General features: G+C 42.1%; 1 protein-coding gene across 4 annotated transcripts in view; it reads left to right on the top strand.

Annotated features, from left to right (window-relative positions):
• The window catches only part of wwp2 (WW domain containing E3 ubiquitin protein ligase 2), a 57,746-nt gene that overhangs the window by 9,814 nt on the left and 22,990 nt on the right, over positions 1-24,942 (top strand). For all 4 annotated transcript variants that reach the window (XM_030053304.1, XM_030053303.1, XM_030053301.1 and 1 more), the window contains exons 5-10: positions 243-380; positions 9,024-9,102; positions 12,086-12,249; positions 12,717-12,963; positions 15,322-15,411; positions 22,149-22,323. In XM_030053304.1, the coding sequence (XP_029909164.1) occupies positions 243-380; positions 9,024-9,102; positions 12,086-12,249; positions 12,717-12,963; positions 15,322-15,411; positions 22,149-22,323 (893 nt within the window). The remainder of the gene's footprint in view (positions 1-242; positions 381-9,023; positions 9,103-12,085; positions 12,250-12,716; positions 12,964-15,321; positions 15,412-22,148; positions 22,324-24,942) is intronic.

Raw genomic sequence — 24,942 nt, 5'->3', positions numbered from 1 at the left:
TTTGCTTTTTTCAGTTTTTCATTGCTTTTTTCATTCACCTGCCTTCTTCCCTCCAATCTCATTCAACCTTCTCTCTCGCTGCCACCCTTGTTGTCTACTGTGTGTTTCACTCATCTCCTCTCTCTCTCTCTCCCTCTCTCTCCCTCCCTCTCTCTCTCTCTCCTTCTCTCTCTCTCTCTCTCTCTCTCTCTCTCTCTCTCTTTCTCTCTCTCTCTCTCTCTCTCCTCCCCTTCCTCCGCCAGTGGAGAATGTCCAGCTGAGTCTGGTGCTGCAGACGGAGAACAAAGGCTCGGTTGTAGCGGGAGGCGAACTCAACGTCTGTCTGGACGGCCTGGTTGTTGATCTGGGCTCCCTGCCCAATGGCAGCGCGGCAGCAGACAGTGAGTCCGCCTTTACCACACACACACACACACACACACATACACACACACACACACAATTATAGAGAGGTATAGCTAATACAAACATATAAAAAGAAGCACACTGACACAGAGACCAATGTGCTCGTACGTATCGCTGTTGACGTGTTAAAACCTCCCAGCTCAGATGTGATCAGATGTAATTTTCATGTTTTAACTTCAGCTGAAGGATCCCACAGTTCTTTACAGGCTGAGAAGAGCAGGAATAGAGTGATATGACTTAAAGAGTAACTGGGTGTTTGCAGCAACAGACAGGATAGGGGGATAAAGTAAGAAGCAGAATACAGACAAGAATGAAGCTCATGGGGAGTGTTAAACATAAACAAGGTGTGAAACTAGCACCTAAGCACAATGTTGGTGTGAATGGAACCAGTTTACCAGTAACATTGTTGTGTAGAAATCAGGCTGTTGAAAAACATAAAAAGATATTACAGCAGTCACGGAATACATTTGTTCAGCTCAGTGTTCCCGAGGCCGCTCTGATTGGATGTCATTCATCACCAGTCTTAACACCTGCTAGAACAGGATCGTGCAGAAACCTATCATTGATTTATGTGTTTCAGTGTTTCATTCGGGGCTAAAACCCAGAATAGTTTTTCTCCCAGCCCCAAACGTTCCCAGCGCACAGCCACATCCAGGAGCCAGATGGAGGAAACCGTCCAGATGCATGACTGTGTGCACACACCAAGGCACAAATATACATAAGCCTTTTGTCAGATAAATTTTTCATCCTGATTAACATAAAGCCTACATATGCATTGTGTGAGTGGAAAAGAGGCTTGTGCACCACAAGACTGCAGTTCAGCAGTGACGGCGTTTTATAAAACACAACAATTAACCATAAACGTATGAAGACACAAGCAGCTGTTATTGTATCAGTCCACCGCCGGCTCCACCAGGCTGTTTAACAAAGGGGAAATAAAAAGTTCCCTTTCACTGAACAGCTGTCATTATGCACGGCTGCATGGCTCTTTTTACAGTCCGTATAATTAATTCATCACAGGGAACTGTAAAGTGATATCCCAGAACTGTATCAGTAATTAATCTGGAGAGCTCTTATCTAAACAGACATTTTAAGGTGTGTCACAACTAAGCATGAAATAAAGTAAATAAAGAAATACAGTTTTCAACAGGTGAATAAAATGTTGACTCTGACTTAATGTAAATTAAAAGAATGATAAAAATAAGTCACACTAGAGTAATTAATCAATATTACCACAATAACTGAGTGGTAACTAGTTTCTGTGGGGGAGCACTGTCACCTCAGGTTGGACAATTGAAGGATGAAAAATCTGGACCTTATCCATAAATTAAATGTCGCTTTGACTTCATGGTGAAAGGTTTGCAAACTTCACATAATCAAAAGATGAATTTAAAAATACACATCACATGTAAATAGGCCATACTGAGAATTAAATTAAATAAACAATATGCAGAATGAAATTAGGGAAAATTTAGAAACAAGGAGGAAAAACATGATTAAAAGTAGAATTAAAAGGTTAAAGGGGCAGTAAAGAGTAAAATCTGATAGATGAATATAAAAATTTAGTGCCTTAACATGTAAGTACATTTTATGGAGTGGCTTAAATCACGATGGTTTTATTTGCTGCTGTTTTATTTGACAATCCCAGAAGAGAGAGACGGGGAAGGCAGGGGAGAGAGGGGATGACATGCAGCAAATGGCCTGAGGTTGGATTTGAACCCAGGACACGTGGTGCACGATCTTATCCCGTGAGCAACCAGGGCGTTCCATCAGTACAATTTTTAAAATCAATTCTAAATTGTACAGGCGACCAGTGAAACAAAAGAACAGCTGGATAGGATTTGATTGGATTTGATAACGCTGTCAGTGTTTACAGATGTCTGGATAAAACCTCAGTGGGCTGTCAGAATGATCTGTTACGTCTCCAGTTTACAGCAAAAGGTTTAAAAAACTCATTCAGAACCCGCTGGATAAAGTTGTGGCGATCAAGCTAATAGCACTGCTGATTTTCTCAGTTCCTGAAAAGTTGAAATGTTGCAGGGCTTTCACCCATCAGCAAGCAAACATAACAAGTGAGTGCACACACGCAGTTTTTCCACAGGAGTCCAGACAGCTTATTAATACAAAATGCACCACAATATTAAACCATTTCTCCACTCTCGCTCTTTCCTTTCCTCTTTTGCTTTAACGTTTCTTTAATTTTGCCAAGAACCACACATGCACGCATGCCCAGCAGTTTGTACAGTAAGATGTTTGTGTGGACTCAAATTTGCATTCTCTCAGTCTCTCCACCCCGGTAATGAGTGCAGGTCTCGTTTGGAAAAAGCCAAAGAGGTTGTACGTTCTGTAAAGGACAATTTTTCCGCTGCCATCTTCCATCCAAGTCATATTTAGTTTGGTTTTTGTCATGGGAAGAGACTTGTGATGCAACCTGTTTATTAAATGTCAGTTAAACGTGTTACAGGTGTTCTCTAACACTACATACGCTGGCGTTTGTTTTTCTCAAACCGATATGATCACCGGCAGTCGAAGATTTTCTATCACTCCAGCGTCGAATACCCAGAGGTAAAAATCCTCAGATCTGTGTGTGTGCTACCTTTTTACCTTTGGTATTCAATGTTGGAACTTGTGATTTTGGTTTAGCACCACAAACAAATACTGGGAAGGCACATCCTCTCAAAGGTCTGACTACTATTTTCTAACACTCCTCAGCTGTATTGACTTGGGGTCAACAATACCTTCCGTTTCCCAGCGGTACACTAACATTTTACTTTCATTCACGGTTTGGCAGTAAATACTCAGTGTCTTTTTAACCAGCACCAGTGTCATTGGGTTGCTTTTATAGGCTTGAGCAGAAGCTCAAGGTCTGTGCATCCTTCCCCCCTCTCTCTGCATGCAGCACACACACACACACACACACACAAACAAGTCTTTTCATAGTACGCCGCACAGAGCCCACAGTGTGTTCTGGTGAATGAACACAGGGCCAGCAGTCAGAGCCAAAGTGCACCACAGCATGGGCTGCATAACTGTGTCTCTTTGTGACTGTTAATATGTGAAGAGGGGTTAAGAGGAGGTGTGTGTGTGTGTGTGTGTGTGTGTGTGTGTGTGTGTGTTCTTGTACCACATGTTCTCATAAGCATAGGAAGATGAGGGAAAAGTGAGTGAGGCAACGTTAAAGGTGCGGCTCAGGTTTAGACTTTGGTTAGGCTTCAGGGTTAGGGTTAAATGAAGGCCACAAGATTTTCATGATGTGTCCTGTTGTGTCAGTTTAGCTGCTAAGTGATGAGAACATACACACTAAAATCATGTAAGCCTTCCTTTTAATACCCTCAGTCGGCTCTGATGCTCCATGCTGGCACTTGGGTAAAATGCACGCATGATAATCAAGTGCACGTGGACGATAGTTTTGCTCAGATTTCTGTCTATAATTGTATTTTTCCTGTCATAAAAAATCAGGAAAAATGCCGTTACGTCTTCGCTTTGTGTGTCCATAGCATACACTATATCATATACTATGGAAATGAGCATTCTGTAGGTGTTTAGCATTAGTATGTAGTGAGCTTTAGGGACACACACTATTCCGTCAACTCAATAAAACTGATGCAGCCAGGTTTATCTTTACAGCTGTTTCAGGTGAACAGCCACATATTCATCAGCCATTTTTTTTTTTTTTAAGCTGTACGAAATTTTCCACCACCAAACACCACTTACTATGCAAACAGGGAAAGTAGCGCCTGTTAGATCAAAACAGTCGGTAATTTTCATGTCATTTTTTGTCAATTTTACCAGACTCCTACACCAAACTGGCAGACATCGCCACATATCATTTAAGATAATTGACCATTTAGCTTTAGAATCTCACTTTGAGGTACTGGTAATGGCTATTATCACTTAACACACACACACACACACACACACACACAGTATCACAGAATCACAGACATCAGGAGTGCTTTTGTGTAGTTTGTTGAGAATTGCATAATTGCATTGCATAATTGAGTCTCATTGCTTCCAGCTCGGCACTACAATCGCCCCCCTGTGATCTCTAACCAGGGTGTGTGTGTGTGTGTGTGTGTGTGTGTGTTTGCATGAGTGATGGGGGGGTGGGGGTTCCTCCTCTCTAGCAAGGGCAGGGATGTCAGAGGAAGGCTGTGTGTGTGTATGTTTGTGTTTCGTGGGGAGGAGGTTAGTGAACAGAGGTCTCAAGTGTGCGCATTTTAGGTGGAGGCAGTTGTCTGTGTGTGTGTGTGTGTGTGTGTGTGTGTTTTATGGTCTCCCATTACTGTATATATAGGTCTGTTGCTCTCTGTTTTACATTCTGTAACGTGTGTGTGTGTGTGTGTGTGTGTGTGTGTGTGTGTGTGTGTGTGTGTGTGTGTGTGTGTGTGTGTGTGTGTGTGTGTGTGCGTGTGTGCGTGTGCGTTCTTAGAGGGGCTGAATATATCAAGTGTATAAAGGTGGGAGTTGTATTGCCTGCTGCTGGTGTTAAGGCCCTCTGTGTTCTCACTCTAAATGCACCTCTGTTAGTTTGGAGGTTTTACTCATTTCCCCTGGCAGCTTTTCTGACACACACACACACACACACACACACACACAGAGTATACTTCATAAGCAAACCCCTGTATTGAAAGGTAGAGAGAAACAGAATCCATAACAGAAAGAAATTCAACTCTGAATATGGACAAACATACTTTGTCGATGTCAAACACAAACACACACGTTATTTTCCCACAGGAGTGGAATCCACACGCACACCACATCAACACACACACACACACACACACACACACACACACTCATTTGGTACCCACAAAGACACACCAGTGACTGTCACACAGGTCATGCATCACTGTTCAGACTCAACAGGATGCGTATGTGACTTGTTTCATCGTATGGAACAGAAACACTGCCAAGTGTGTGTGTTTTGGGGAGGCTGTATGTTAAAGGGATAGTTCACCACGTTTTGAAAAACTTGATAAAGAATTTGGATTCTCCAAATGTAAACCATGAGTTTGAGGTGGACTTTTCCCCCCAGCTGACATTCTTAAAGCAATACTCCAATTTTTTCGGCAAAATCCTCTTTTTCAGACTTTCCCCAGACCGAGACCAGATGTTGGACACCATTTTCAGCGTCTGTACACCCAGTGGTTCAGTTACTCTGGGCAGCATTTCATGTTAGCTTAGCGTGAAGATTTGAATATTGGAGTCATTAGCCCAGCTCCATCAAAGTGAAAAAAATAAACCTTACCGCAGCTCTGAAGCTGTTTTATGTTCAAAGTGTATCATTACACAATGTATATGGAAAAACATCAAGACAAATATTAGGAGAAGATGGTATTATTTTTTCAAAAATTCCAAAGCATGTATTTCAAACACACGGTACACTGTGTAAATACTTCAGAGAACGTTCTTGTAGCCTGTGACACTACATCTACACGGTTGGTAAGCAAAACAATTTTTGTAAATTCATGAATTTGCTAAAATATGTCATGACCTAATTTTTGTCATTTCAGATTATATTACACATTTAAGATTGTATTATGTTTTCCAAAGAGGCGCAAAATTACAACACTTTACAGATCCATGGTGATCTGTTACGTTAAGAGATCATGTGTGACAGTAAACCGTGGTGCTAGCTCACTGATTTGACCTCACTCTGGTTGACATGTGCAGCTTTGCAGCCTTTGATTTTACCGGAACAGTCACATCACTGGTTGGTGGGAACTTGCTGACGTTGGTTGGCAGTGTAGTATTTCACAAGGAACTCAGGAATGAAACACAAGTTGTGGACAGCAGAGTTGAAGTCAGATTGACGGACGGACGCTACATAATTGGCTTTTTTGCGGTGTGACGCTGGTTCAGATCCAGTGGGAAATCTGCTGGATTGCTTTATGGCACAGAACAGGAGGAGGGGGTTGTTTTCGGCAGTGTCAGGTGGTGGACGCAGTGAAAGGCTCATGACAAACTCTGTTCCAATTAGCTGATGCTCTTTAGTAAAGACAATAGGGCGCTGGGGGGAGGGCAGGGAGCAACAGGGTTCATGGGAATTTTGAGATTAATTCATTAATTTTGAGAAATTACAGCGCTAACAAATCCACCGGAGTGGGTTAGAGATGACCTTGGAAATGGCCTCATTTGTTTACCATGTCCATATCATGATGTCACAGGTAATGTGACGTCATATCAGAGTTCAAAATGCTACATGTTGGCCCTTTAATGTCATGAGAACATGAATCAGTTAAGTCAGATATACACACAGCCTTGATATGAAACGCATGCCTGTGGGGCTGTAGGTGGGATGTAGATGGATTTTCAGAAAAATATGTCTGTGCACATCACAACAAAAACACAAACATTGAATCTTAAATAATCTTATGATATGATATTTATTTGTTGCGTACATGTTTACATGCTACATTTGTCACATTTCATTGTTACACATTGTGACATGTTCTTTATTCAGACACAATTTAATATTATGTAATATGGCTTTGGCAATAATGCAACATCCACACTGGTGCAGATAAAGCTTATTTGGATTTGAGTTTTGAATTTTTGAATTATTTTCATTCTTTTTAATTACTCCAGTTTGTCTCTGTGAAAGCCATCCTGTCTCTCAAAATAGCTGCATTATGAAATACATGTGAAACATATGCTGCAAAACAAGTCATTGCACCGCGTTGTTGGGCTGACAAAACATCTTTGTGACTTATCCGACTGATTCCAGTGACTTGATGAGTTAAAGTGAAAAGTCATGAATGAATGTTTTCCTGGAAGCAGAGCCGACTCTTGTTTTTAAAGGTGGCTGTTTGCTTTGTGATGATTACTGAGCGGAGTCCCTGCTTTACCGACCTTTTGATTACTACTACATGAGTGTGTACTGTACACACACACACACACACACACACACACACACATTCACACACCAGAGCAGCAATTACACTTGTGTCATTGGCTGGTGGTGGTGGGGTTGATGAACTCAGGGGAGTGCGCTATGACACAATGGTTTCTCCTCAAGACCACTGTTTATTTTTCTGTGTGTCCACTGGGTCCGCTCACAAGAAGCCCTTTCATAGCCATGAAACAGAACTGTGTGTGTGTGTGTGTGTGTGTGTGTGTGTGTGTGTGTGTGTGTGAGGGAGAGCGAGAGAGAGAGAGAGAGTATGTGAGGAAATCACTTGTTTGCCTTACCTTAGATAGAATATATGTGTAAACATCAACGGTGTTTGAGGCTATCATGCTTCAGGCCTACGAAGGGTGTGTGTGTGTGTGTGTGTGTGTGTGTGTGTGTGTGTGTGTGTGTGTGTGTGTGTGTGTGTGTGTGTGTGTGTGTGTAAGAGGGAGAGTGAGTGATAATGAAAAGCATGTTATAGGACTGTGGTTTCTAGACACAGTTGGGAATGAGCATATAGTCACACATTCCCTCACACCCACCAAGACCACATGCCATTAGACACACACACACACACACACACACACACACAGACCATGCAGTATACACAGGGATGAATGGTCTCTATTAAACCACTAACTGTGCTTCCATTGCTGCATGGGTTTCAAGTCTATATGGATTTCATTATTAATTTTTTTAAGAGCAGAAAGAGCCCCTGCACTTGTGCGTTTTCTCACCATCTCCACGGCTCTGGGTAGGACTCATTGCTTCCACATTTTTACGTTGTCGAGAGCGTTTATAATCCCACAATAAAACCCCTATTGAGGGATTGATGATGCTTAAACTTCAGTTGCTGTTTGCTGGTTTCACTAAGGCGTTACAGTAGGAGACTGTGTGGCTGTGTACATTTTTCCATAGAGGTTCAGCAGGTGGAGACAAAATTTGTATCATCATTTTGGGGAAGGTGAGCTCGATAAATGATAGTGGTAGTTATTATAAGCTGAAAACGTTATTGATAAACAGCTTGATTGGTTGCTCTCAACAGATGACTTTCCTTCCTTGTAATCCACTGCAAAAAAAATCTCCATTTTAATTAATTCAGTCTCAACTTCAGTGTTAAATTGTTTTTCTTCAAACTAGATAAAAACTCTTACACCGGGATGTCATTTTCCTTGATCGCAGTGGACTGACCTGCCTAATTCTGCCTTGTTTCAGCAGATTTATACGTGTTCCCAGAAAAGTTCCTGAAACAAGTGAAACTGTTTTGGAAACCAATGGGATAATCTCATCCCACTTACAGATGGTTTTTTTTTCACTCGTTTATTCCAAATCGGTGAGCAGATAAAAAAAAAAAAAAAAAAAGAATGTTTAAAACAGGTTACCAGATAAAAACAGCTAATTGGGAATAGGTTTACAGAGAAGCCTCCTATGAACAGTGGTTGATCTGACACAATCCTTATAAATCGCAGGATTTCAGCATTTTCACATCACACGTCTTTTTCCTCTGTGCCAGAAAAGTTTTATAATCTAGTGCCAAAGTTTAAATATTCATTTAGGACAGCTTGTGGTCCTCATGCGGGTTTTTGGGGGCCGGATTGGCACTGATCCTAAGGTGTACCCCGGCTTTTCCTTGATTCTTTTCATTGTTTCTTGATCCTTCCTTCCTTTACCAGCGTGTGCATCCTAATCCAAGACTGGACACTGTTGTCCCTGTGTGTTGTTGCAGAGATGCTGCAGTCGGACCGGCCCAACCTGAGGAGGACACAGAGTGAGGAGACTCCCAGTACAGCTGGAGTCCGCGGCAGGTCAGAACACACACACACACACACACACACACACACACACACACAGTTATCGAGTTGCTTCTGAAACTAAGATGTAGTCCCCAATTGTTATTAAGCGCTGTCTTCATCAACCACCGAGATTTAAGAGTCCCTAAAAGTCAAAAACTGTCAAAAGTTTTTAAAAAAGCAGTTTGAGTGGCTGAATTTTCTACAGTAATCCATTCAAGCAGGACTGGTTGGGCTTTAGTTCCCCTTACAGGGTAATGATCGTGTTTTATCTCTGAAATAATATGTTAGGGAATGTTTTCCTGCTAACACTGCCATGGAGTTCACTTGCTGAAAACTAGAGCGCAGTAGAGTGTGCACCGTGTAATGCTAATGCTACAGAGGCCAGACCCTTTGCTGCATCACTGCTCTCTGCCCCGTATTTCCTGCCTCTCTTTACTGTGACTGTCTAATAAAGCAGGAATGCCAAAAAAAAAAAACGTCCACTTTGGAGGCTTCCACTTTTTTTGTAGTGGCAGAGTTGATGTGAGAAAGCCCACCCAGTCGTTAGCTAAAGCTCAGTGTTAGATTGAAGCACTTTGCTGGACCTCACCTCCTCTGATACAGTTACATTTACATGCACAAAATACTCGTTTTTTTGCCCATATTCCCAAAAGACAATATTCCCTCTAAGCCGTTAACATGCTTAAAGGCTACTGAAGATGAATATTCCACTAATATTTCCGTTTACATGCAGCCATGCATACTCTGACTTGTTGACCCCTGCAAACACAGCCTCCCTCTTTCATTCATTCAGCCACCTTATTGACAAGGTCAGTGTGCCGATATTTGTGCATATACAAAATCCAGTTGATACCCAAGTCTAGTCATTAAAGTTTAAAAGTAGGTGTGTTTCTCCTTCAAACCAGAAATGTGGGCTTTTGTGTTGTGAATGCATCTCTGCCCAGCCTTCCAGACTGTCGGCTACTTGGTTTGTTTACAACACAGAGCTGACTGCAAAATGGTAAAAGGCCGTGTCTCATAAACTGCAGTCCGGATGCACTGCATACATGACCAGAGAACGCTCCTGAAACCACGAATAATATTGGCATATCCCACATGTCTTAATCGAAAACGCTACATTCAGATAAAAGCCTAATTTGGAATATCCAAATGGAATATGCTGTTCACATATCAAATTAGGAATACTGCCATATTTGGACTAATAGTGGAAAATCAGTGTGCATGTAAATGTGCTGAATGTTAGATTGGTAAAGTAAACCTCAGTAAAATTATAAATTTAGATCCAGGAACAGAATCTGCATGCCATGCTAACGAGCTGCAAGTCACTCATTACTGTTTGTTGAGATGATAATGGATGCATCTGAAGTGTCAATCAATAAAAATGGAGATGGTGTTCTGATTTGATCGCTCTGCTTTTATGTGTGAAAGTAACTTTTAATCTTCGACATCACTCCTCCTTTCAATCAGAACAAAACCTCTGATAGGCGGCTCTCTGCAAGGAAAGGACTTTTATGTTTCATGATGTTTTGCTACCCTCAGTGATGACCAAAAAAAAATCATTTTAATGAAAAACTCTCACCGTCCAAACTGCTCCTTTCTGCACCGTTTCTAAGGCATCGGGATCAGGAAAAGTTCCTTGTGGTTTCAGAATTCCTCCCCACACTGCTGTATAAACACAACAACAATAATAGCACAATAACAAACTTGCGTAACTCTTTTCTAAAACACTGTTCGCCAAGCACTCCCTAGCAAAACCCAAGGCATAATGGTAACACAAATAAATCAGCGCAAGAAAAGAAAGGAAAGGGCTCAGGGAAGGAAACTTGCACCAGTATGGTCGAGTGCAGCGCTCCTGCACCGTGCCAACAAGTCATTCCCTCTGCCTGTGGTTTTAGACGCTGGTCTTACTGGCTACAATGGTAGCTGGATAATAAATAGTGGAACAGGCTGCATTTATTTCAAAGCTTTGCGGCGGGGGTGCGTGGGGTCAGATGCTATTTCCCTCTAAACATTGCAGGGGGGCCGCTGACACAGTTCAGCCAAGCCTCCAAACCGCTGCTGTTATGGAGAGCCAGTTCACATCTCAGTCCAGTTGTTTCTGAGCCGACGCAACCGAGAGAGAACAAGGAGGGGGTGGAAGGCAAGCCAGGGGATTTTTGTCATCGTTGCGTTTGCGGTCTCCCATGACGACCAGCATGTAGCTGTCACACACCCACATACATAGACCATATGTGCATCGACAGGGACCACATATGCAAACAGTGGCAGAGGCACATACCATGTGTACAGACATACAGACATCATTGCTTCCCTGCTTGACGGCTTGTTCTCCTTCTTAAGGCTAACAAACAACTGCTCTTGAATGCAGCACCAAATACAGCTTTCTGATAGCTCTCCAAGCTCGGTCGCAGCATTCCTTGGTCTTGGCGAGGGGGAGGCCAACATGTTTTCATTGTATAAAAGTTTCTTGTCGCAAAAGCAGAATTATATTTAGCACAAGGAAAATATGAGTGTATTTCGAGGGGAAAAGGAGCTCATACTGGCACATCTTTGTGCTGGAGCTCCCTGTGTGTGTGCGTGTGTGTGTGTCCATGTGTCCATTCATGCGGCAGGGCTGTTCCTGTGAGCCAGTAATGCAGTTATCATAACAAATTTGTTAAGGCTTTAAAGTATTTTTCACAACAAAGTGCGACACTGCTAAAGAGGAAGCTAACACATCAAACAGTACTTCATGAAAAAAAAAAAAAACTAGTACAATACAGTAATGTTACACAGATTTAACGTAATATCTGTCGAATCCAAATAGATGAAATGGTTTTGTCATCTTTCCACTCTGCCACTTCGTCCCTCCTTTCCCCTGTTTGTCCTGCCCTCCCTCCCTCCCTCCTGCTGTTCCTCCTCTCCTACTTTTCTTTTACTTTCTCTTCTCATCTGCCTCGCACTCTGTTCTCTCTCTCACGCTCTCTCTCTCTCTCACTCTGTCTCTGTCCTGCAGGAGTAACAGGCACTCGGCCGGAGGGTCCCAGGCAGGCTCCCCAGGGTGCTCCAGAGGAGGCTCTCTGACGAACGGGGAGCTAAGCGAGGAGCAGAGCCCTGGCTCGGGGGCGTCCAGTCGCCGTCGTTCCTCCAAGAGCCACAGCAGCCCAGGAAGCAGCACAGGTACAGCAAAACAGCCGCTGCACTAGCTAGCTCTGTAGCTGTGAAAACCCCAGACCAATATAATAGTCATATTTGCTACGGGGTGGTAGAAATTTGTCCTTATGGCCCCTTTAAAGGGACAGTTCACCTGTTTTGAAGAACCTCAATGGCAGCAGGCTAATAGTTAGCAATGAGAGGAAAATAGCACCATTACTGTCCTACAGGCTGGGGGGAGGTGGAATAATAGCAGATTCTTCAAAACGGGTGAACTATCCCTTTTAAAGGTGCCATAAGTATGAATTTTCACCACCCCGTAGCAGAGAATGAACATTATGTACTTGGACAGTGTTGGTATAGAATTATTGATGAACACAACAGCCCTGTATATCAGGATTAATCCATGTGCTTGAAGTGGTGAGTGGGAGTCTGTTATCCCTCTGCTGACACTCCCCTCTCTCTTCTCGCCTCCTCTCTTTGTCCTGTCCTAGGCAAAGTTGAGTTGACCGCCAACGGGCTGGAAAACGGTCGGGGCGGCCCGGCTCGCCACACCCCTCCTCCCTCCTCTCCATCGGGTCGGTCCCCAGTACCCAGCAGCAGCAGCAGCAGCAGCCCCTCACCGGGTCAGGACGCCCTGGCCCCGGCTCCCCCGGCGGAGTCCAGACCCACCAGCACCTCCAGCTCTGAGCAGACCAGCAGCACCTCCACAGAGCCTGCCACAGACTCACTCCCAGCTGGGTAGGAGGCCTACAGGGCTGGGGCAAGACCGTGGGGGGCTGGGGTGTGTCGTCACCTGAAATATTACTTTTCTGTTGCACCTCCAAAACTTAAAGTCCCCATGAAATGACCTCACATGACTTCTAGTTCCTGTAAAACAGGAAAAGTGTGTGTCTTAAACGGTGACATCATCCTGCACTAGTGGGTGTGAATCAAAATTTCAACCAATGAAACGGTCACAAACCTTTAATCTCTCATCCACCGACCCCTTCAAATAAAATTGCGTTCCTCTCCCAAACTGACATCCTGTTGGTTTGCACTTGTGAGAGATCAGTCCCCGTCCTGTGTTCCACCCAAACATCCTGCTTCAACATGAGCTGCATAAAATCAAGAAAGTTCAGAGTCCATTTCATGGGGTCTTTAAGGTGGATATTTTTTACCATTGAAAATCAGGATAACTGATTAACTGTAAATTTTAATAGTGTGTAAAAGACAAATCTCATCCAAGGGAAATGTTTAAACTCTGATTCTGTAAATCTAACAAAAGTTTGACACTTTGACACAGGAAATTTCAATCCTCACAGCTTTGTTGGCTGAGGCAGATATAACCACATATGATGATCATAATTAGCATCCAACAAATTCCAAAAATGTACCGTATAACCATCTCAGAAGGTGGCGAAGAAACAGAATTTCTTTATCAGAAACCAGAAAATACCGTCTCCCCAGATCCTCCCGTGCCCTGTGCGAACTTTGGCGTTTGTTTTGGTGTGCCATAAGAATTGTGGCATACTAAAAGCACAGATGTTGTAATTCCTAATAACATTAATTTTTTTTTTTTTTTTTTGAGCTGAAAACACAGGCAACAGTCTTTTTTTTTTTTTTTTTTTTTTTTTTTTTTTACCAAAAAAGGGAAGTATAACAGAAATAAATCTGCAAATGCCTTGAAAATGAATTAATGGATCTGTAAAATAAATAAAATTTAGCCAGGAGTCGTAGTACCAAAGGCAGTATTTGACCTAGAATGACTGGCAGGAGAATTTGAAAACATACCGCCTGCATAAACGTCCCCATTGTTGGCAAGTCGGACTCGGCCTCCAGGGGATTCAAACCGTGGACCTTTTTATCCCCAGAGAAGATGACTTACATAGAGACAAACTGTTTAAACTTACAATGTTTACAGTGATCAAGATGTTGGTGACAAAATTCTTTAAAAAAATCACATATCAATCTGCAGGTTTTGGGTGTATTTTCTAATATTTTGATGAGGTTTGATCCAACACAGAGCAAAAAAGAAAATGTTGTGCACACAGTAAAAATTACTGCAAGATACTGAATATCACTGTGGACTGACTGTTTGAACATCATATGAAACATGCTATCTAGCATCTACAGGATATCTGGGTCAGTTTTGGGAATATTTGAATGAATGATTTTGCATATTTTAAAAAATATTGTAACTGACTTCTGAACTGACCACATGTTGCAGTGTAGCAAACTTTCGCCACACATCAGTGGATGTACTGAAAAGATTTTAGTTTTCTAGGACCTGCTGTGTAGTTTTAAGAATTTTTCTTTTAGATTTTAACTTTAACTTTTTAAATGAATTGAATTGTGCATTGCGTGATTTGTTACATCCTTAGTGCAAACCACACTTGAGAATGCATGGTTTGAGTTTCATATTGATTTGACATATGGTTGATGCTGTATCAAGGAAAAAAAGAATTTTACTTTCTGAGAGTTACGGTCCAAGAGCAATAGGCCCAAACACAAAGTTTGTTAGTAGAGCGCCGCCATGTGGTCAACTGATGTCATTATTGTTGCCTGAGTAGAGGATGAGATTTCCAAGTTTGCCAAGTTTGAGTCCTGTACCTGTTGGTTTTTGAGATCCAGATGCCTTTAATCTAAGATGAGGACTCCAGTTCCCTCTGTGCTTGTACCCATAAAAAAGTTACTGTCATAATCCACTGAACTCTGACTAACCCTGACCTGTGTGGGTTTGAGGTTAAAGAGCTGTTGCAGTGGTAACAAGTCAGACTGAATGGTAAGCATGCTTGGATGAACAACTCATCAGCAGACTTTTCCAGCTGACTCAGTTATCCATGTAGAAAGCTCAGCGAGTCAGGAAACCTATCAGCAGCGAGGTCCAATGTTCCCGTCATCCTTTCACTGGATCAGATCAAACATGGATGAATCCTTGCACCCAGAGAAAGTCTTCTTTTCTACCATTTTTTCATCCAAACTGGCTCCAGGTGAAAGGGCAATGGTTACTCGGAAAACAAAGGATTAGGGAGGGGTGGGGGATAGTTTGGGATTATTCTGGTTGGAGATTACAAACGTAGCTCTTCTCTTCTGCTTTTTCTATGTCCGTCTGTCCAGCTGGGAGCAGAGGGTGTTGCCTCACGGCAGAGTGTACTATGTGGACCACAACACCAAAACCACCACCTGGGAGAGACCACTGCCACCTGGGTATGTGTGCGTGTGTGCGTGTGTGCGTGTGTGCGTGTGTGCGTGTGTGTGTGTGTGTGTGTGTGAGTGTGTGTGTGAGTGTGTTTGTGAAACAAGATTGATCGCAAACTGGTCATAAGGTCAAAATCAGTCTTTTATTAAACAGGTATCAGCCAGTCAGCACTGTCCACCTTGGATATAAGCGAGTTTTCTCACTCATTTTCTTTGCACGTTTTATTTATTTTTTAAATTATTGAAAAACCTCATTTCATTTAAAGGTAGCATGTCTCCTAATGTGTGTTTCAGTGCTGCACTTTAGTGCACCCTGATCTCAGTGCTGCTTTAGAGGCTTTTCCACCCTGACAAAAATATCACTCTGGAGGAAAAACTGAACACTGATCATTATTGGCAGGAAGACTGAAAAATTAAAAGATGAATAGAATAAATGCACCAACTACATCAGCCTTTAGAAACTCATACCAGTTGAATCTCAATAGGTTTAAACATTTTTATCTCTAGAAGGGGACATTTATAGTGCATCAACACTGTGTAGCGTACAAGCAGACATTTTGAAAGGTATACGTAGGGCATTATGTTGATATTATATTGATATCATGATTTGAGACTAGATATAGTCTGGGATTTTAGATATTGTGAGGCAGTTTTTTGGACTTATCAGTCTGCTCTAATTGTTCAAATGTTTGTGTCTAACTGCTTGGCCCTCATGTCCAAATTGCTGATAAATTTTTATCAAAAATCTTGTATTTAAATAATCTGAGAAAGCACCAGTAGTCATCCCTACAATATTCTCACAATATTGATATTGATATTCAGTCAAAAATATTGGGATATGTGATTGCTCATGCTGCTGGCCTGCATACAGACGTTTGTCCAAGAAATCAGCTCTGTCTTGTCGTTCTCAGCTGCCTAACCAGGCCTCTCCAGTTGTTTTTTTAAGACAAGTGTTTTACGCACTTAGGAATAACTTCATGTATTAGCTCCCTCCTCTTAAAAGGCTCTAAATCACCCCAGTTGATTGTTTTCTTGTGTGCTAAGCCCTCGTAATGGGAACTCACTCCATTTCTTATGTGGAGGATTAAAAGAGTCACTAACACACGCAGAGTCCCCTGCCTTTATAGCTTTTTTTAATCTCAGCAGTTATTTATTGATTTCCACTGTTTGTTTCAGTGTGTGACTACTTGACTGAGAGAGAGAGAGGTTGTTTTTAGGAAAAGGTCACCCCTCCCGCCACTTCTTACCCCCATCTCAGTTTTTCCGTAGAGGGAACAAGAGCATGGGGGCTGGAGAACAAAAGTCCTTTCTTAGAGCCACATGTACGTTCATCCACCACCGTGCTGGCTGCCGGCCGCCTGGGCCCTTCAGAGGATCAATTAGCAGACTAATGCTGGGCTAGCGCTCCAGATGTACACACCAGGAACTGTTTAGTGGGTGGGTGGGGGGGGGGACTCTTAGGCAATCTAGGTTTGGAAGCTTGAATAATGAAAGCCATCCAAGGCCAACTTGTATGTGTTAGAGATGCAGAGTCAAGTTTCTTTGTAGCAGATAGACTTCAGTGCCTACAGGCCTGCATCCTGGGTCTGAAATGCATCGCAGGGTTTTCACCTCTGGGCTGAACTCGTATAGTTCCCTGGGTGTTATGAGTCCACATGGTGGTGAAATATGCTCATTAGCTGCTCCATGGTTCCCTCGGTTACTAATCCAGAATACTATATTTCTATAGCGTGAAAAACAGCTCCAAAAATAACACTTTCAGTACACAAACTCAAACAACACAGATTATACCAATATTAAAAAAAACAAAAAAAACAAAAAAAAAAACAAATCTGGCTCTTCATTTTTTTTCATGTCATTACAATTAATTGTGAAAGTACTATCAGGTTGTTTCTTCCTGGTACAAGGGGCTACTATGTGGTTCCAAGTTTCCTGCAGATGTTACCAGCTGGATCTACTTTTTAATACAAACATTTTTTATATTGACATAATCCATTTTATTCACATTCGTTGAGGTTCTAAAAGGGATATTTTTCGGAGCTGTTTTGCTGTAGAAGTGAATGGAGAGACAGAAATACAATATTGTGGATGAGCACAGAGTAACTAATGAGGAGACTTCGCCACCATGTGGACTCATAACACCCAGGGAACTAGACAACGCAGCACTCTACCAAAGTTCAATTTTGATTTAAGATAGAGGGGCAAATTACCACACACTAATTGTAAGAAAGCTAATGTTTACATACTGCCATATAGGTAAATATTATGTCACTGCTCTCAACCACAGCAGCAAACTTACTTCTCATTTCAAGATAAAAGGTTTGAGCATTCAGTGAATGGACATTGATAAAACACAAATCAATCTGTAAAATAGTGTGTGTGGCTGCTGACCTTCAACATTGCATTTTACTTCAAAATGTTAAATGGGTTATATTTTGAAGAAATGGAAAGAGAATTCAGCAGAGAACAGGTGTAGACCAACCAAAGCAAAATTGAGCAGTAAAAAAACATCTTTGTCTTTTAGAATTGTTTTGTCATATTCCAAACAGCCAGGCAAAAGAAGAAAGCTCTTATTCCCTTCTTTCTCTAAGCTGGATCAGGTAACAAAAAGCAGCTGCACACACACACACACACACACACACACACACACACATTGCGCTGGATGTTTCAGCATCCAGTTTGTCTTCACCATCATTGTAAGAGGTAAAAGCAGTGGTGAAGTCAATTGTTGCTCTCCTGTTGAAAACAATCGGCATCATTTGCCATCCTCCATAAACTGCCACGATGTGAATTCAGTATAAAAACATCTTTTCAGCTGATAAAATTCAGTTCTGTCGCAGCGTGCAGCACCATGCCACCACAGTCTCCTCCATCCTGTTCTGTTGCTGGTGCGTGACAGTGTGTTGTAATGAGGCTGTGTCCCCAGGTGAGAGAGTAGACTTCTCACTTTGGACCACGGCAGAAATACTTCACAAACCCTCGGCTTTGCTAAATAGGCCTATCATGTCCCAGTTCAGTCTCAAACCACTGAAGAATGTTCAGGGAGCTTTGCAAGACTTTGGCTTCATATCAGCCAGAATAATTAAGTCCATCCTGTGTCAAGCAACCGCTTGGGGAAATCCACCACTTTTGCTTTTTTGCTGAAAAACAGACATTTTAGGGCTAGAAAGTTTCCATAGGACATTGATATGTGGGGTGTCTCGCAGCCATCTGCAGGCCTTGGCTTAGCTTAAGTAGGCTCATCCTGTGCCAAGCTGCAGCTTCAGTTCAAGCCACTGATGACAGTAGAGAAGAGACTCCCAGGCAAGCTGCTGTGGGCTCGGGGAGTTTGCCTTTGCTACAGTAAATAATAAGCAGCTAGTGCTCAGATCAGAGGGGGAGCGCTCTTATCCCCATCTACTAAAGGAGAGCACGGAGGCCTGGTGGTCACAGAGACTTCCTCTTGCTAGATCTGACCTGGTTTCATGCTCTGTGTTGGCCTGCATCCTCCCTGCTGAAGTGCTCTTGAGCAAAACACTAAATCCTTACCAACTCCTGGGCTGTTGTTGTATATCTGACCGTGATGATAACTTTCCTGTGGGGATCATTAACCCTTTGAAACCTGAGCAAATTCACTTGACTTCTTTCAAAAACATGGGGAAATCAGCAATGACCAAATTAGCAAAATAAAACAAATATACAAACAAAAATAAAAGTTACAGTAAACTAGGTCAAAAATTAATACAATAAATAATAAAGATAAATCTGTAAAAATACATAAATAGTAAGGTAGTCCTGACAGTTTATGCTTCTTGCCAATAGAACTTTTCAAACCATTACTTAACCATGATTTGCTTGGATTAGTGGCTTTTTTTTTCTTTGAAATGGAACAGCCTCATCAAAGATATTAAAAAAAAATATACCATGATTGATATTGTAGGCAGCTTGAGAGTCATGTTCATCTTCAACAGCAGGCAAAGTGACTGTGGGTAATCTGTCAATAAATTTGACCATATTTCTGTAATTAAAATTACGATTCAAGAAAAACCTGGATTTCCTTTAGCAATGGGGGCTGCGAGGTAGGACACAGGAACATTAATAAACGTTAATGTTTAAATCACTCATAATAGCAAGTTTTTTTCCTCCTTCATAATCTTACTAAGGTCAGTAAAGAGTGTACATTAGAATATGGTGGTCCATAAATGCAGCCAACAATAATCTTGTTTTTGGGGAAAGGCTCACCAAGCTCTAAAAAGTCAGCCTCGGTTACATCTCCAACTAAAGCAACAAGATCACTGCGATGGGAAGATTGAATGTTCTCCCTAACAAAGAGAGACACCACTACAAGATCACCATAAAATGACTTAAAATTTGTAAAAACAATAAAATAAAGTATATAATAACTTCCTCCCCCAAACAGGACTTTGTTCAATTAAATTTTAAATCCCAGCCAAGTAAAAATAACTTATCAAAGAGTTTATATGTACGTACATTTATATATGTGTGTGTGTGTGTGTGTGTGTGTGTGTGTAAGGGGAAGATTAATATACCTCCAAGATGTATGCTGTATAGAGGTTTTATATTTTTGTCATTGCCTATAAAAGCTTTTAGGTGCATCTGCTTTGGTGTTTATTTTGAGGTTAAAGAAAGATAAATACAGTTAGTCATTCAGAGATTTAATCAGACAAGTATCTGTGCCAAAGAGTGCGACTTTGAGTATTTGTGTGTTTTGTGGTTGTCTCTGTGACCCTCTGTGTCCCTACTTTCTGTGTGTGTGTACATGTACACACATGGCTCTATCTGGCTGGAGCTACATTGAATGTTTTTGTTAGCACACGGAAGTCGTCGCTGTTTTCTCTCCCAGATTCTGTGGCGCTTGAGTCACAGATATGAGAATAGCAGCAACCTCCACAGCAGAACAGCATCCAGGCCTGCAGCGCCCAGGGGATTTATGTGTGCATATGTGATGGGTGTGTTTTGTGTGTACGTGTCTTTGTGCTTTTGTGTGGGACAATCCATATCTGTGCACTTGTCCAGACACCCTCCCTCAGGGAAAATAGGATATACATAGATCTCTGAGTAATGACATTGGCAGGCACTAACATACAAACATGCCGTAGCGTATGGTTATTGTCAGTCCTGGCATCTTTTTACCTTGTCTTCATCGCAGTTGGCAGCTGGCATTGTCTCTCATCTGTGTAACTGTTTGATGAGGTCAAACAGCCACACCAGTGATAATGCACCGCAGGATGGGAGAAAATACGTACAGTGTCTTGGGTTGGGAAACATTATGTGGAAGAGTGCAAAGCAGATATAAACAATGGCAGACTAAACTTTTTTTGGACAAAAAAAGTTAAAATATACAGTGCACTAAAACAACCCACCAGTATTACTGAGTGATATGCAGAGTGAGAAGCAAAATTACACCTAAAAGGTCCAAATCAAATGCAGTGACTGCACAGAGGGGTGCATCTGTCATGTTGGACATGAGACCTGCTCAAACTAGTGGTTCATCGATTCACAACATAAAGAGAGCAGAAAACAGTATGTTTACTACATATTCCACTACAAACCAGGCAGGTGTAGTTCTTTAGTTTGTTAGTTTGGTATGCTAGTAAATTGTTGATCTTAGCTTGTCAAAACTAATGTTAAAACAAGTTATAGGCTACAACATACACAGTTATATTATTTTTAAAATAATGTAACACTAAAGGGATAGTTCACTCATTTTGAAAAAGTTGATATCAAGCTCAAACTTTGTTTATTTAACTTTTTCTTCAAAATGGGTGAACTATCATTTAGCCATATGAAGTGGCTGACTGCTTACATCAGCTAAACCTATGTGTACGTTAAAAATGGTGTGAGCAGGTCTTAGCTCAAGTATCCTGTTCACTCCAATCCACTTGCTGAAGTTTTCCATTTGCACCTTTTTTGACAATTTGGCTTCCAGGTTATTTCAATATCAAAGTCCTAATTTTGGTGAATATTTTAGTTTTTATCTGCCAAGACAAACAGATTCTGACAGTATTTGCATCTGCCGTGCAGCGCTCCAGGGACAGTTTTGTATCCTGAATATGGCATCAAATAAGTCAGCTTAAAGTGTACGTGTTTGTTTGTGTGTCTGCCCTGTGATGAACCGGCGTACAGGGTGTTCCCTCACCCTTCTCCCAGTGAGCACTGGGACAGGCTCTGGCACCCCTGTGACCCTGATTAGGATGTTAAATTAGTTTCATGTAGCATTAAAAAAAAAAGTCTTTGGATCTTCAGTTTAGCTTTGTGAAACCTGTGGATACACTAGTTTCATCAGCTCTCATCACCTTTCATCATCAGGTTTCTTTTTGCTGACAGCTGCTAATGAGGTCTAATGATGAGTCACTCCCTTCATCCGCTCTCCAGTTTTGTGTGGCCTGTATTTTTGGCACTGGCTTTATGATGTGTCATGTTTCATCCAGTCAGAGGTTCCATCTCCCTTCCTTTTCTGTCCCATCTTTGATTCATTTCCCTTCTTTTTATCCCTTCTCCCCCTCCTCTTCTCTTTCTTTACCTCTTTCTCTCCCCCATCCGTTCCCATCTCTCTCCTGTCTTTCTGTTTTCTTTCCTATTATTGCCAGTGTTGTCTTTCTTTTTTCTCAGAAAGACATCATTGCTGTTCTTATCTGTGGGACCCGTATTTAATGCAGCCGCCCACTCTTGACTTGCTTAATAAAGATCATGCTGAGAGCTAACAGCCGCTGACCCCTGCCTCTCCTCCTCCTCTGTGCTGCCAGCTGGGAGAAGCGTGTGGACCAGCGGGGCAGGTTCTACTACGTGGACCACAACACCAGAACCACCACGTGGCAGAGGCCCACTGCTGAGTCGGTCCGCAACTATGAGCAGTGGCAGAGCCAGCGCAGCCAGCTGCAGGGCGCCATGCACCAGTTCAGCCAGCGCTTCCTCTACCAGGTATCCCAGCAAGTTGTACATATTGAGACCATCATCTAAGTTTTTGTTTTTTTACTTTTTTTTTTAAATCAGGAATTTGCACAAACATGTCTGACTAATATTTTAATATTAACCAGCATAAATGCCTCAGTAATTTAATTATGAAAACCTGATGTGTCCCACTTTTTAAGAACCAATAAATTATTACATGTTGAAATACCAAGTAAGTACCAAGTAACATGACAGTTGCCATACAGATCTTTTTTCGAGCAAAACAGATCTGGCTCTTGATCTAGTTCTGTTCAGGATTCTTCAGGATTTTTTTTTTTACTTATTGGTGATTTGGTCTAATGAACCCAACCTTCACCAACTCTTCTGCACAATCTGTGATTTATCCGTCGTCTCCGACTTTCCCTTTAGAACAGTACACACCTACTCTTGGTGTACTCATGGTTCCTACTTCTGGGAACCAACTTTGCCGAACCAATTTATTTTTGGTTGAAATGCTCAGAGCAGTATAAAACTAGGTTGGCAAAACATTACGGAGCCCGGTGCTAGTTGGTTGGAAAGGCCTAACAGCGATGCATGCATGGTGATGCAGTAGCTAAATGTTTTAATGATGGAAGGTAACATAAGACACATTGTTGTGCAAGCAGTGCTTTTATTTACGCTCGTAACCCGCTGTAGAGGCTGTGTTGGATGCCTTTTGTTTTCTTTAAACCATTTTACAGTCTTGATTCATCACTTCCTGTGCAGTGAGATTTCCTGCCGTATTTCGATCTTGGGCTCTTATGGACTAAATCGAGGCCTCATGCATTAGCAATGGACTGCTTTGCTCGTAGCGTATTTGTTTAAGTCTATATGTCATCGCTATAAATGCAGTGTGGAACTGGACACAGCGTGTGTTTTATGGTAGAAAGCCAACGCTGTATGCAACACACTGCGGTTTCTCCATTGGCTAATAGTCAGAAGATGTCTTCTATAGAGGGAATTAAAGATGTTATTCCAGACTTGTTTTTAGTGTTTTTCCAGTGGAGTCACTTCAGGTTCGGCCGTCTGCCTGACAGTAGCCGTCCTCTCGGTGAGCCAGCCAAGGTCAGATTTCAACCAGACAGTAAAGACTTATGGGACTAGAACAACAGAGCTTTCTGAATGGACCATTAGTAAAACCAGCCTTAAAACTCTTACAGGCTCCTATAAAAACACCCCACCCTGCCCCTGTGCATGTGCGTGTGTGTGTTTCAGTGTTTGTTTCTGTGTGTATGCAGCTCAGTGTGCATCTGAGTGTGTTATTGCCTTTGTGGTATGTTTATGTGTATGTGTGTGTTGGTGTCAAGTTCGAAGTAACCTCCACCCAAGTCCTAACATTGTCTCTTTTCTGTCCAACCAGCCCTCCATTCCTCTTATTCATCTCTTTATCCATCTATGATTTGTATGTAACTACCTTACGTCAACACCAATAGCCATCAATACAATATCATCACAATAAAATATCAAGGTATTCAGTCAAATATTTTGATTTTGTCCATATCACCAAGCCATACTGTAGGCTCAGTGGTCCTGAGTCAGAAGAGTGTTGGGCTTTGCCACCCTCTTTTTGGATGGGTGGTCATTCAGAGCAGTGTGTTACCATGCCTTTTGTTGGGAAAATAGTCAGTGGGCTGAGATCAGGCTCAGAAATACTGTAGATACAAGGCGGCAGTAAACATGTCATCGTCCGCAGCTGGTATGATCCCCCTCTGGGCCGTTCAGTAACATAAATTGAGCTGTTTTGACAGATAATTGTACCACTTCCCTTTGGGCTCATCGGTGGATTTTGAAGATGCTGGAGCGCAGTGGTGAGATGCATTATTCCCAAGAGTTAGTGGAAATTCTGAACAGAGAATTGCTTTCGTAAAAGTGTCACTCATGTCGCTGTAAGTGAATGTGTTACAGTAACTGGGTTCAGCTCAGACTGCTTACAGGAAACGATGACTGTTTCTGTCCCATTTTACTCTGGTTACTGGAGCACTGAAACAGCGTGCGGCTTTCACTGTCAAATTAAAACCTTCAGTTGCATTACTAGGATTTTATTCAACTTTTGCGATTTCAAACTATCATATTTTGTTTGATGCAGCAGAATACACATAAATAGGATAGACATAAACACAGTTAATAACAAGGTTAGCACCGGTGTCCTGTCGAGGTCAGGCTTTGGTGTTACTAAAGGTGTCGCATCGCAGGCTCAGTCCAGGCATGAGACACAGGTTGTTTGGCTGAAAACGTTGTGGCCCAAGTCAAGAGTCTGTGCCACCAGCCTTCCTCCCCTCCTCCTCTCCCTCCTCTCCCGTATTTTGTCTGAGAAAAGCCAACAGACAGGTCGGCCCTCCATGTTGATACTCCACTGTTATGTCTTGGAATGCCCACACTGCTGATAGGAGTGACTATTTATGGCTCCAGTGTGTGTGAACAAGACACACATGCCCCCCACTCAAACTCACACACACACACACACACACACACACACATGTTCGGCATACCCGACCACACATTCTCACTCACAAGTGTTAACCTCATCACTCAAAGAAATAATAATTACTCATTTTTCAAAAGGAGTGGGAATACTTTCTCACAGACAAAGTCGACTGTTCTACCATTTCT

The sequence above is a fragment of the Myripristis murdjan genome, chromosome 6, assembly GCF_902150065.1.
Source record: "Myripristis murdjan chromosome 6, fMyrMur1.1, whole genome shotgun sequence".
NCBI lineage: Eukaryota > Metazoa > Chordata > Actinopteri > Holocentriformes > Holocentridae > Myripristis > Myripristis murdjan.
The sequence above is the reverse complement of the archived record's forward strand: the minus strand, read 5'-3'. Positions and strand labels throughout refer to the sequence as shown.